Raw genomic sequence first — 15049 nt, 5'->3', positions numbered from 1 at the left:
CTGTGTCTGTAATTAATTCCCATGATAACATGTGGGTAAAGATGGCAAACACTCTTAATTTGTCAACTTTCTGCTTGGAACAAACCTTAAATCTTCAATATGTTCTGGGTTCATGCCTAAGACCAGTGTGCAAGCCTGCAGAAGATATTAAAAATTTAACCTTTTTAAAACACATTTCTAATCCTGCCCCATATTATGACTTGGCTAATTGGGGACCTGTCTCACGTGATGTACCACCTGGTGCCCTACATTTTGTTACCCCAAAGACTGTAGTTACTTTCAATGAAACTTGTGTGCAATTTATAAACTGTACTGAAAAAAGTTGTCATCAAGTGTCAGGGTTTCTAAATTGTTCTAGTCTTATAAAGTATCCACATGTAACTGGTAATATCTTATTACCCACTGGATGGTTTTTCACATGCAATGGACATACTTTTAACTATATCCCAGCTTATCTGGATGGAGTCTCCTGTTGTATAAGCAGGCTGACTGTAATTCTTCCGTCTCAAGATGATTTGATACTACCCCATTCAAAGACATCATCACGCCACGAGAGGAAAGTTTCTAACATCCCTCTCCCTCCTGACTGTAATAATAGAGTCTCTTTCGTGTCTGATGCAGAAGCCTATGCTATGATAATCAGTGTTGTTGAAAACCTGTACTTTGGTAAAATAGCAGAAAAACGTGAAACAATTAGGTTGTAATGTGGCCAAAGCTCTTAATGCCACTTCAACGGCCATCGCCCTACTCAATGCAGAACAAAAGGAACATAGACAAGCTATATTAGACAATCAGGCTGCTATAGATTACTTACTATTGTTTCACCATCAAGGATGTAAAAAAATAACATGTGCTGTTTTAACTTATCAGATAACAGCCATCAGATACAGAATCAAATAAACATACTAAAAGAATTAGCTCAAGATATCTGTCAAGGTAATAACGGGGGGTTATTTTCAATATCCCCCTGGATAAATAATCTGATAACTGCTCTGATTGGGCCCATGATCATATTTCTTCTGGTCCTGCTCATTGGACCTTGTATAATAAACTGTTTGACTACGTATATACAACAAAGAATCCGGACGATTAAGTTAATGGTGTTGAGATCTAACAATGAGCCTCTCATACCCTAGGCAACTCAAGTTATGAGTTTTAGATGAATCAAAGATTTGATTCCCAAATAAAAACCAGTGGGGAATGTAAAGGGTTAATAAGAGTTTTGAGCCTTAATTGTGAAAAATTATAAAAACCCTTTGTGCTTCCTGTTATCTGCTCTAAGAAATGTGTTCTCCCTTTCGGCTCAAGGCTGTTCAACAATAAAGAACTGTTTCTTGTCAAGGCAGCAAGCTAACACAAACTCCCTCCCCAACCATCTTCTGCAACATAGTCAGCTTAAGATGTACCTTGTAAAAATATGCACTTATCACTAAGCTGTGAAAGACCTTTTAGTTATAAACAGTTTGCAGCTGTGTCAAATGAGTGCAGTTTCTGTTGTTCTGTACTAGATAACAAGTTTGCTTACCAAACTGGATGTGATTTCTGTTATAAATACCCGCTTGCTACCTACGTTTGGGGCCAATCAGCCTTTTCCTGCGAGAGAAGTGGCTGATGGACCTGAGCTCAATAAATAAAAGGCTCTATTCAAATCTCTATCTGGCTGATCTGGTTCCATAACAAGAAACAACACAAAATTTCACTCAACACGATGATAGGAAATCAACAATGGTTTTTATAATGCATATTATTTACTAGTTCCCGCCAAGTTGCTGGGTTTGGTCCTCCTGCCTCAGTCTCCTGAACGAGTGCTGGAACTGCAGGCATGAAGCCATCCCCAAGCTCCCATTCCACCCGAAAGAGACTTGGGGACACCATGGCATGTGAAGAAAGTATAGTCCCCAAAACCACCTTTGCTTCATTCTCGTAACAGTACACTTCTACATTGAAACATGAGATGCTGAGACATACGACATACGAAGCACACTGAATGCAACCTTCAGGTCCTCTGTGACACGTGATGACCAATCTTTGCCTCTGTGCCTTAATAATCTGTTGTTCCCAGGATGGGACTAAGAATTACGCCCTCTGCATTCCCTGAGATTTTGTCACAGATCCTCCCTGCGCTACGGATCCACCCTGCTCTATGCATCTTTGGGGTTTGTGTGTTTGCACATCTTTACCTGAAAGATGGCTGCAGCTGTTCTGTACATGTCTCCATTCCAACTACTCTTCCAATTTATGTGGAAACCAATTTTGAGTTCATCCCCTCCCTCAGGTCTACACATTGTGCCTACTGTACATTTAATGTATTTAGTACAGGGTCTCACTACACAGATCGGACTCATAGTTATCCTTCCTGTTTTTCAGCCCCCCAAGCACTGGGCCCAGTCTCATTTGCAGTCTCAGTGTGCCCCAGGGGCGGGCCCACACGGCAGGCCAGAGATTGAACCCCCAGCCCGAGTCTGCCTAAGCAGCCTACTTTACTTTTCAAATACCTCAATTTCCCCTCTATTTCACGCGGCCCCTGTTTTTACTTCCAAATTCAAGCCTGTAGCTTGTCTGGGTCATCCGGGTTCCTTTGAACCAAGCACCTGTGCTGCTGGTGTTAATTCCTGCATCCCTGGCCCCATCTACTCCAATCTTCCATGTGACCTCTGGAGACCCTGAGATTTGACTTTGCCTTTTTCTCTTCCTGGAGTGCAAGGACTGCAGCTGTCTGTTTGCAAGGGATGGCAGTGGGAAAGCAGAGCATGTCTGGAAACTCAATGACATCATCGTGCTGTGGAGTCAGTCCTAGTTACCTCTGCCTTGTCATAAGACAGTGAGCCCTCCTCTTAGTCACATTCCTCGCTGCTGGGACACAATACCGGACACCCACAATTCAAAGGAGAAAAGGCTTATTTTGGCTCACAGCTTGTAGACATTTCAGCTGGCTCCAAGGCGGGGCAAGCATATGGCAGATGGGGACCAGAGTGACATCAAGGGAGGATGGAGGGAGCTAGACCCTTTCAGCCACACCCCCAGTGACCCTCCCTCTTCTGACCGGATTCTTACTTCCTTATAACAAACCCACTGTAGCCTCCCAATCCAATCACTTTACAGAAGCTTTGCCTTGGAGCACATTAGGCTTGGGGGTGGGGCAGGTAGAGATAAATCATAGCATCCGTCAACAGTTTAAACTGGTCATGGGCAGGCATGCAGGCTGAGGCAGGTGGATCATCCTGAGTTTGAGGACAGCTGGGCTACATAGTGAGTTCAAGGCCAGCCTGAAGTACACAGCAAGACTCAGCGTCAAAAACCAAAAAAACCCTGAATTACTGTTCATTTAGTCACCTGTCTTATCCTGAGCTTTAGACAAATAAGTGAAATATGAGTAGTTTGCAGATCTGAAAGCCAGAAATGACCTTTGCTCCAGTGGAAGTAGTCTGCACTGAGCAATGTGAATGCTGAGTTCAGTGCCTTTTATGTATAAGCATTTGTGCCATGAAATTAAACACAGAGACTTGGCACCCAACAGGACCTATGAGCCAGCGGCCATTCACTCAACATAACCAAGACACGATGACCTTTCAGAGGAAGAAGCAAATATTGAGGATGCAAGGACCAGACAGGGCTTCATGGGTGACAGGACACTCTAGAAACAGGAAGTCACCCAGAAAAAAAGGATATGAATGACAAGGGACTCCAGAGCCAGCATTAATTGACATTAACCATAAGTTGTTTCTTAAATAACTGGGTTGATGCTGGGGCTTGAAGGTATGCTTCTCCCACTCAAAGGGCTTCTGAGTGAATGTTTACAGTAAGACACTGCTATGGCTTTCCCTCCAAATACCCCCTAGTTGCTTTGAATGCTTATCCCCTCATTCTTGGTATTTTCTGAAGTAGGTCTGGATGTCCTTCTCTGTCTTTATGAGGTGCGATATCTAAAGTACAGTATATGGTGCTGCGGAGTGCTATCCAGTGGAAAGGTGGGCTCATAACATTACAGAGCGTGCTTGCCCACCTTACTCACTGGATCTGGCACTGTGCAACTCCTGACTTACCTCAAGTCCAAGTGGCTATGGAACATGTTTTAAATCAATTCAGAGCATTGAGACCACCAGGACAGAACCACTAAAGATACCTGAAAGTATGGAACTGCTTCAGAAAGTGGCAAGAAATGGGTGTGTTCAAAACATGGGAATATTTTGAGAGGGATTCATGACTGTGTCTTTTATAGTAACAACTTTTACTTAAAGCCAAACTGTTTCTTGATCACACCTTGAAAGTTGAAATGAAATTCCAAAACAAGAGTATAAAAGATGGACTACTAGGAGGCAGTTAGGTCTGGCTCTCTTGAACAAATCTCAGGATATGGCTCTCTTGAACAGGATTGGTGCCCTTAGAAGAGACCTCGCAGAGCTCATGCCCTGGTTTCACCGTGTGAGGGCGCAGCAAGAAGGCTCCATCTTTGGAGAGCAATGCACACACCAGGCCCTCTGCTGGTGCCTTGACCTTGGACTTTCCATTCTCTAGAACTGTAATCAATGTCTACTGTTTGGAAATTACACAGGCTACAGTATTTTATTATCACAGTCTAAATAAATGAGGATCATTGACTGAGGTGAAAAAAGACATCATAGGATTTGGCATCCTGATAAAACAATCACATCTCCTTTAATGGAGGACACATTCTGAGACTGTGCCATTAGGTGACTGCAGTCAGGTGACCTCAAGCCTGTGCCAACATCCAAGTATTTCTACAAGCCTCAGTGGAATTAAGGATTTCCTTGGGTAGTAGCTTCCCCCTCATCTTTCTTCTAAAATCTCTTCAATTACCATGACAGCAGGACCTACAGACTCAACACTCACCTTCATATTGTTGAGCAACAGTTCATGAACCACATAAGCCTACGTCAGGCTCCTAGTCTGTTCCAGTTTTTTCTTTTCACATTGCAAATAAATTCTGCTTTAGCCATGATCTTCATGGTGCTGAAGATGTACTTTGGTGTCTGTGCTCCTGAATGGGCCCGCTGTACTGGCTCCCCGACAGCCACACCAATCCCATTTGCATTCTGAAGCCTCTGAAGAACAAAGGCTTAATATTCAGTTATGGCAAATAGGCAATTACACAAAATACAGGATTGGAACCAAAATTTGTTTGCCAAACTCTCAATTATATAATTACAAAATAAAAATCCACATTTCAGGAAAACATCCTTAAACCTAACGTAAGATTCATGTCATTTATCACAAAGTTAGACGGTCAAGTGTATAAAGGAGAAACAAAACAGAAGCAGTATTTACAAGTTCAGACTACATGAGATATTGTGAAGAATCCTTTGTTAATAAACACATTACAGACTTTTATATACTACATTTCAAAAATAAAGCAACTGTAAATAATTGATAAAGGTCATAGTGTGAGGATTTTAACTTGTATTCAAAGTCACCATGTTGAAGACTTTAAATTCAAGGTCATAGTGATGAAAACTTCAATTCAAGGTCTAAATGATAGACTTTCAAGGATGGACTAAGAAAGCACAGGCCACAAGAACTCAAGTTCAGTTTTCTCCGAGTACGAAATATTAGGACTCACAAAATGGATTCGCCAAATGATAAGTTCTGTTCCTTTTCAGTGACTCACAAGAAGTCTTTCTATAGATTTGGTCAGTTTTTCTATTCGTGGGTAGGTATTTCTGCTACATTTTAAGCCCTTATTCAAAACAATTTTCTCCCCATTTCTGTATTTTTAAGTAGAAAATATTTTAATACAAGGAAATGTCTTCTCTAACTAGAGAACAGTTTCTGCACTGACTCCTGGAAGAAGAAGAAAAAAAAAGTTCCTGTTTTCTCCTCTACCTCAAAGCCACAAAGCAAACCAAAATAATCCAACTCCTAGCATAGTGTCACACAGGACCCAGGGCCAGAGACAGTATTACATGCTAGTCCCCTGCTATATGCTGAGCACAGCGTATTTACATTATTAAGCAATCTATTCAACAGGTGAAAGCCGTCCCAGGGCTTCCCTCAGCAGAATCCTAAAACAGGCGTGAGCAGCGGCGCCTGCGGATGGGAACATCGAAGACTCTCCTCTGCCTTTCCTCCTCCTCCTCCTCATCAGATTCATCCATGTCTGCTGAATCATCTTCCTCCTCCTCTTCCTCCTCTTCCTCCTCCATCTCTTCATATCCATCAGGACCCATTTCCTTGAAAGAGAAAACAATCTTTTGATACAAAGAATGTCCATCAAATTTCTATAATAATCTATTGCACATTTTCACTGATCTAGATTACAAACAACCAGACAAGCTGTCTACGAGGTTTTGTGGATCTGAACAGTGCAGTTTCATACTGTGCACACTAATACAAGGGTCTGGAGTGGATATTGTATCACACGTTCAATACGCTCAGTATGGTCCTAACAGTAAACATCATTAGTACTTAAGTTTTTATACAGAATTAGTTCATTCAAGGTAGCAAACAGACTCCACTCCTCCTAAAGGTCTAAGCTGAAGTTTTGCTGATCTTGCCATAGCAATATATTAAATAATTCTCTTAATTATTATTAATCTATATGCTTACTGAAAAGAGGTGAAAATATTAGGTATGGAGGACCTCTACTGGTAACCTTTATGCACTGTCAGTGAGAGGTCTCAAAGATTTTTATTAAACTTCTAATACAAAGACATGTTTTAATTCAAACATCAATAGCCTCTACTTTAAAAAAAATATTTTTATTGTTTCAGTGGCTCAAACAACAGTCACTTATGATCTCTCCTGGTTCTTGTGGGTTGGGTATCTGGGAAGGTCTTAATGGGGCAGTTCTGGCAGGAGGTCTCTCGTGACATTGTTGTCAGGTGGCTGGGACTGGCATCACTTGGAGGTTTCTTCACTCACATCTGGTACCAGGGCTGGGACGATCCACACATCTGCAGACTGAACCGGCTGGGTCTCCTGTGTGCCTTTTTCTTTATGTAGCATCTCTACATAGTTTCTGCAACATGGCGGCTTCATGGTAGCTGGGCTTCTTATATGGCAGGTAGCTCAGAACACCAGAGGCACATTCGAGGAGAGAGCTAGGTTGAAGGCATACTGCCTTTTTCTAACTTAGCCTCAGAAATCAGTGTCATTTAGCCAATTCACTAGTATCACTAATCAGTCCACACTGTAGGAAAACGGTAACCTCTAAATTCACTTGTTGAAAACTTAGAAGAGGAAGTAGTAGTGCGGAACACAAGATATCTGAGGATCTCTTAGAAACTTTAGTTCTGCTTAAGCACTGCCTCTAATTCAGCCTTCCTTTAACTGCTTGCCAATATTCTGTCCCACACAATTAAAGACTCAAATGAGAAGCATTGCTATATTGGACCTAGTTGGTAATCTGAGAAGCACTGGGACACTTGGAGCAGGATGCCAGCAAAAGCCCTTCCACCAAGGCTTTCATGGCACCATGTGACCCAGCACCCCACCATGCCTCTAATCTCATCTCCACTGCTCTCCCCCTCACCTGCTGCACCACAGCTACACCAGCCTCCTGTTTCCAAACCAAGCACACACCTATGTTAAGCTCTGCCTTTGCTACTTCCGCTGAACACTCTCCCCTTCAGGATATCTACCTTGCTCCCTCCGGGTCTTCTGCACATTAATTTACACAGACCATGGCCTTTTCTAACACATCTTTCCAGCAGAACCCAACAGACACTTTCTTCTCCTGTACTTTGATTTTTTTTCCCATAATATTTGTTACTGTTTGGCAAGAGTACATACTGTTTGTTATATTTTGTCTCAAGTAGAACATAAATTCTAAGACAGGGTTTGACTGTATTATTAATATAGCACTCAACATTTGTTGAAGGAACAAATGAATTAATGTAAAAGAAAGAAAACTGTGCCACTTAGCATTTATAACATAATAATAATCAGACTATAGAGGTACAACTTATAACATATTTCGTTATTTGTATCTTTGGACATAAATATATATTTTTAAGTTAAAGAATGAAAGCTTTAAGATTCAGTAAAAAGGTCCAAAAGGTGGGAAGGCAAAGATTTTGGAAATGTTAAAAAATGATGTCCAGCTGTGTGATTATTAATTATGTTAATGAAGAAAACTGTTGGAGGAATCAGTATGTCTAACAGCAGGGTTATAGAGATACAGTTTACATATATTCACAGCAGATGGAAAGAGGAACAAAGGACAAGGATGAAAATAAGTAAGCAGCAAGAGCCTCAAACAAGGCCATCAAACAAGCACAATAAACAATCCCACTAGACCAGGCAAAGGCATGTGACTAAGCAAACAGTGTTTTTTGAAGTGGCAAAGTACAAAGAAAAAGGAAGTATGAAAGCATACTGGTAGAGGACAAAACAGAAGGATTCAATTTCCATATCAAGAACACTAATAAAGAAACAGGCAACAAACTGACAAATACAACCCCCATTGCCTTTTTTATGTTGAAGTCCAGAATTCTCTTTTCTGTTTATTGATTTCTCACCTTTACAGAAGGCATTTTAAGGCAGGTCAAGAAAATGTTTACTTGTGGTCAGGAGAAAACTAAACTCTAATAAATACATAATTAAGAGGCGGTTGAACATATAACAGGGTTTTTCAATTTCAATTTCTAATATGGTAAATACTGACACAGCCCATGTAAACAAGAATTCTTTGGATTCCTCAATAAGTTCTAAACCTCCAAGGGGACCATGAGACTGGAATGCTTGCGATCCACTGTCCTTAACTAAACTCTTTTCCATCTACCCTGGTGTGAAAAACAAGCCTCAAAAGCATCACCCTGACCCAACAGGAGCTCCACTCCCTGCCTAAACAAACCTCAGTATTCTTTAAACTTTAGGACAAGGAATGTTATCAGAGATGAAGAGGCAATGATAAAAGAACGACTTCCTCAAAAAAACAAAACAAAACAACAACAACAAAAAAAATCCTAAACATATTTATAAACAATTATAAAGCTTCCAAATACATGAGGCAAATCTGATGGAACTAAATCCAACAAAGCCACAATTTTGGAAATTTCAACAATCACCTTTTCAGTAGTAGACAGAACAAAGACTGGAAAAAGCATAAATATACAGATGACTTAAAAAACACTGTCTACCAACCAATCACTTTGATCTGTATTTATAGAATAATATTCCCCCAATGGCAGACTATACATTCTTTGTAAACACACAAAGATCATTGATCCAGATACGTAAATTCTTCACATGTTGAATCACAAATCATATAAAAGTACTGAAAAATACAGAGTAAATTCTTTTATCACAATAAAATTAGAAATCAATAGCCAAAAGATAACTGAAAAGTTCTGAAATATTTGGAAATTAATACATTTCTGGAAAAATCATGGACCAAAGTTACAAACGAGGTCTGAGACTATTTTGAACTAAATGTTAACAAAAACACATCAAAATTTGTGAAATACAGCTAAAGCAGTGCTTAGAGGGATGAAAAGTCTAATAGTATCTATCTTATAAAGCTAGAAGAAAAACAAATTAAAACCAAAGTAAGTAGAAGAGAAAGACAACTACAGAAATCAAAGCAATGGAAAATAAACAACAGAGAAAAATCAGTGAAATCCCAAGTTGTTCCTTTAAGTGATCAACAAAAGTGATAATAATCATGTGATGAACAAAGAAGATATGTTACCAATATTAAGAACAAAAAGAGGACATGTGACTATAGCTCTTGTAGCCATTAAAAGGATATCAAGGGAATACTGTAAATAACTTTACGCCAATAAATCAACATTTAGATGAAATGGACAAATTCCTTGAAAGGCACAAATTATCAAAACTGAAACAAGAAGAAATAGAAAACATGAATATTAAAGAAATTAAATTCATATTTAAAATTTTTCCCACAAAGAAAACTCCAGTCCCAGATGGTTTTCTGGATGATTACCAAACACTTGCGCGTAATATGATACCAATCTTATGAAGAAATTGGATTGGTCAAAAACTGAAGTCTGTTATAGAAGTAGTAAATTTCTACAACTGGAAATACAATTCTAACACTCCTCCCTTTGGGAAAAAGAGCTAAAACTTCACTCACAAATCCAGACTGTAAGCTCTTTTCACCATACCACAAGTATAATGGGCTAAAGGCTCATCGCCTTCCTTTCTTCTCTAAACTAGACTTGAAAGCATGTTGTTTCAGTCTAAGATTAATATCATGTCCCAGACTTATTTCAGATCCAACCATTAGGACAACTCCAGGAGTTAAAGAGCATTTTCTGGGCCAAGGAGATAACTCAGTAGAATAGGTGCTTGTGTGGCAAGCACAAGGTCCTGAGTTCAATCCCCGGAAGAGCAAAAAAAAGAGCATTTTCTGAATATTCAACATCTACAGTTACAGTCAGGATATAAATTCATATTTTATTCCTATTACATAACCAGAACTTCATAATTTCCTTTAACTATTTCAGTTGGTAAGACTGGGGTTGTTATAACTGCCAAAAGTAATCTTAAAATGGGGTTTTAAAAATATACCTCATTGACTTGAGAAATGATCTCTTGAAGAGACTGCTATAAAAAGTATAAGCCTACCCATTAAATCCTCTTTGTAATGATCTTTATAGAACATCTGTTTATTTTACTGACTTGGGGAGTTTTAGCAAAAACAGTAGAATACTGTTTTCCTTATCTTAATAAATAAAAAGTAAGCCAATTCTAATGTGTACGTCTCATATTCTAATATATCTAGGCCACTGAACTGGTTGGAAACAGTGCAAAAGTCAAATCTTGAAAACAAAACAAGTAATAGCACAGCTTCTCTAGTTGAAGTATAGAGAGCTTAGCTGACCTGCTGTTCATCTCTCCCACATATTCACTTGGTCCCCAAGATACTGTCTCAGAATATCTATGACTCTCTAGAATTTGTTCATAAACCACTTATCTGCCTAAACAAAGATGCTTTGTAGAGTTAATTTTACAAAGTAACAAAAATCAGCACTAAGGAAAATTTAACTTACCAATCGGGCTATAGACACCCTGAATGTCGGACATGCCATGTGGAATCGAGGAATGGCAACATTAAAGATCTTGTCTTTAAAATAAAGAAAATGAAAGGTGTAATATCCTTCCATATATCCTGATGTTGTAGAGAATGTGGTACAGCTTGTATATTCATATACCCGACCTGGGCTGATGATTGGAAATTCACCTGCAGAGTAACCAGTAACAATAAACCAAAGAATAAAATTCAGCTCATTACAGCAAATAAGATACATTCTCTATAATGTAAAAGTAAATGCAGTTATATAAAAAGAAACTAAAAAAAGATAAAATGTTAACAATGACGGGATTATACACAAACATTTTATACCTCAACATATTTTCTTCCTTTTTTTTTTTTTTTTGTATTTTAGAGAAGGGTCTACAGGGTGTTCAGGGTCTCAATACTAGATTGGACTCAGTGATCCGCCTGTTTCCAGCCTCCCAAGAGCTGGAATTACAGGTGCATGCCACCATGGAAGGCCTAGGGATTGAACCCCACGCACCTGCGCAATCTGCTTAACTATTTGGCTGGTCCTTTAAGTATTTATATAGTTGACTTTTTTTTTTTTTTTTTTGGTACCAAGGATCAAACTCAGGACCTTGTGCTTGCTGGGCAGGCATTTATACTGCTGAGCTATCTCCCCAGCCCTTATTTCCTGATTTCCTAAATTCTTTACAAAGTATTGAATAACACCTAGTAAAACAAAAGATGCCTTATTTTCCAAAGAGCTTTTGGATCTTGAAGATAATCTTTAAGACATGAGTAATAAAAGATCTTCCATAGTAGCATAAGCAGGGACAAGAGTACTCAAACATAAAATTATGAAGATTCATGCTAAGGATTTGGACAGACAAAATTTCAGTCACATAACAGATCTCACCAATGTACCATAAGACAAGTATTAGAACTTTAATAAAATTACTTAGCACGAGATTTTCAAGTACATCTAAGACAAACTCATGAGCTATACATGCAGATTGTTAATCTATGGCAATAAATTAGAAAACTTTAAAGTGAATCATGCAGGTGCTTAGGAATGATAACAAAAGTACACATTATTTTACTGAGGAAACTTAGGGTTTATCATATTTTTTTTAAAAAGTCAATGATGACTGGGTAATGTAAATAAAATTGAAATAATAAAAGTCTGTTATTTTAATTTGAAAATCTTCCCCCAAAATTAAAAAAAATTACTGAATATGAAATTTATTTCTGTCCTCTGCACCTAACCCACAGAATACAATAATAGTTAACCAGTTCAAAACAAAAAAAGAACACAAAAAGATAAACTCCAGGTGGTCCACAGAAAATGATGTCAGTACCTGGATAATAAGAGTTCGTTATTATTTTAGAAAAGTTAACATTTAAGGGACAAAGCTTATAAGCTAACAACCTTTATACTTCCTATTTCTAGATGTGAATTCTAAAATTTCTATGAGGCAACTGCTATGCAAACCTAAACAGTGGGTTACATACCAACGACTCCAGGTCCCTGAACTTCTTCTACATCTCCTTTAGCATTTGTTATTCTCCAGTAGCGACTGTCCAGCTGACAAGCCTTCTCAGGAAGTGCATCCTTTGACATTTCAATCCTGGAGAAAGGAGTGGCATGGTAGAGACACAAATCTGCCCTATGTGTTTTGCTTTCTTTTGTTTTAAGAGCTACAGAACTATGGTTAACAATATAGAAAGAAATTTCCAAAGGAAATTTTTAAAACCCTGCAAAGTCTGTTAGAGATTTATTTTTCTGTTTTCAAAGATACTGCATTAATGAGACACAAAATGCTTTCGCTCAATTTCTGCACTTTCAGTGATGAGTAACAACAGAAGGGCAGCATAAAAGCGTGCAAACGCAATGGAGATGACAATCCTGCTTGGCAAATGTTTTCCAGGACCTAGTGCCTGAAAACCTTCTACAGAACAGTTTTTCATGCATAGCAAAGCTTGTGACACATGGTTTTTTTTCATTAGTTTCTACAAAACTCAAAGCAAAATGACTTGTTACTGGTTTACACTTTATGTTTTCTCATGCTATCATTTCTACTTTTCTCTAGCAATCTGCTGTCTATTTTTACTTTGTGCACTCTCCCCTTGAAGTACATGCAGGTGATTTTATTTTAAGTATGCTTCAATCCTAGGCATATCAAAGGCTATGTACAACACCTAAATCCCATGATGCTTCCTTGGTAAGTATATGTTACTAAAATATTTGTAGGCTATATGCCTATTGTACACATGTGCCGTATTTTAAAATAAATATGTATTTTAAAACAAAATATCCACAATCCCTTGGAGCAATGAGTTGTCTTTATGTCATAGCACAGAACATTTCTAACTGGAGTGAATATAAAGTATTTCTATTTAATCAAATCCAATGCCTCACACCATGTATGACAGACAAGAAGCACTCAAAGAACATTAGATTTTAAATGACTATAGGTGGGTCAGGTGCAATTAAAAATGCACGGCTTCACCTTTGTCAATCTGAGTTTCTAAAGAGCATTACAATACTAGTGCAGATCTCTGATCCACTTCACGATCCACTTCTCAGAGTACTGGCACAGTACGTTCTACCTAGTAAATGCACACCAGTTAAGTAACATAGAGAGATAAACAGAAAGTTAAAAGTCCTGTGCTAACCCGATAATGTAGCAGATACATTTTCCTCCAAACTTCAGCAAGAACTTATCTTTTAAAATGCATTTTACTCAGTGGTCACAGTGCTTGTCTGCATGTCTAAGGCCCTGGGTTTGATGCCTATTACTGAAAGAAAACAAAAAATGGAAACAAAACCAAAAACCTCCAAATGCATTTTATATATGCTGACTGGGACAGCAGCAACACAGTTGCAGGATCTATCACACTATTAATGCAAAGGCAACCAAATTTGAAGTTCTCACCTGATTCGGTATGTGAAGAAATAGTGGGGTGGGTGCACAGAGCTGAGTTCTGGCAGAAACGATGTGGAAACAGAAACTGTAATATCCCCAGTGGTGGCTACACACTCTGGGTCATGAACATACCTAGGAAATTTTAAAAATTAAATATTTTAAAGTCCAGTACTTTCAATTCCATAAGACTCAAGGTTAAAGACACAACACACAATAGTTTACTTATACTTTATTAAGATCAAAAATATAAATCATACTTGGGCACAGTCCTATTATATTTAAAAGGAAATCAGAAATAGAAAACACTGACTGAGTAATGACAATCAAGGATGAATGAAAGTGGTTCCAATAATGCATCGGTAGTTTTTAAAAAGGGGTTATCTTAGTTTTCAAAGCTAAGAAAATTTTAAGGTCATCTGAAAACTCAGCTACATCTGCTAAATGGTGGCTACGATAATAAAAACATGCAAAAATATGGAAGTATATTCAGTCTCATGTACTCTTTTAACATAGAAGCTGATGATCTACAGAGCTAACATAGTATCTAACATAGTTATTCTATCATTTCTGCTACAAAGGTTACTTTAACACACCTCTAATACTAATTACAACATCTGAATGTTTCATTTAAAGATATTATATAGTATTTGGCAGGAGGTAATAGTTCCTAACTTGTTATTCACACTATTATATTAATTCCCCAACAGCTTTAATTTTTTTCAAAGAGAAACTAACAACTACTAACAAATCATAGCTTGTAAATTTAAAAAACGGCAATTGTTCAAGGTAAGAAAAGTACTCATTAGGTGTTTGAATGTTTTATTTTTTGCACGGAGAATAAAAGAGACTGAAGTTAATGAGAGGTTCTGTTATTAACCTTGGAAACTTCATTTCATGATCTGTGATGGATTTTTTTTCTGATTTATAATCATTTCAATCCAAAAAATCCCCACATGAAATACCTGAAAATTTGGTCTCTGATGATGGGGAAGCCACCTGATACAACATTGCTGACATAAGAGGTAAACCAGTCAGTAAAAGTAGCACCTGTGAACCAGGAAGTGAGAAAAAGAAGAGATTTTTATAAAATCTACATAGGAAATAAAGAAACGATTATTTCTTTAAGCTTAAGATGTAGTACCCAAACTGGAAACATTTA

The 15049-nt window shown here is 38.1% G+C and overlaps 1 protein-coding gene across 2 annotated transcripts in view; it reads right to left on the bottom strand.

Annotated features, from left to right (window-relative positions):
- Positions 1–5135: 5135 nt before the first annotated feature.
- Fbxo3 (F-box protein 3) overlaps positions 5136–15049 on the bottom strand; it is a 29193-nt gene continuing 19279 nt past the window's right edge. The window contains exons 7-11 of one of the 2 annotated variants that reach the window (XM_004627060.2): positions 14853–14937; positions 13900–14022; positions 12476–12591; positions 10974–11164; positions 5136–6188 (exon numbers count right to left, since the gene is read on the bottom strand). In XM_004627060.2, coding sequence (XP_004627117.1) covers positions 6021–6188; positions 10974–11164; positions 12476–12591; positions 13900–14022; positions 14853–14937 — 683 coding nt within the window. In that variant the 3' untranslated portion in view covers positions 5136–6020. Of the gene's footprint in view, positions 6189–6697; positions 9797–10973; positions 11165–12475; positions 12592–13899; positions 14023–14852; positions 14938–15049 lie in introns of those variants that run through there. The other variant, XM_023710582.1, reaches the window with a different exon arrangement.

The sequence above is a fragment of the Octodon degus genome, unplaced genomic scaffold (assembly GCF_000260255.1).
Source record: "Octodon degus isolate 3935 unplaced genomic scaffold, OctDeg1.0 scaffold00018, whole genome shotgun sequence".
Classification (NCBI taxonomy): Eukaryota; Metazoa; Chordata; class Mammalia; order Rodentia; family Octodontidae; genus Octodon; species Octodon degus.
The sequence above is the reverse complement of the archived record's forward strand: the minus strand, read 5'-3'. Positions and strand labels throughout refer to the sequence as shown.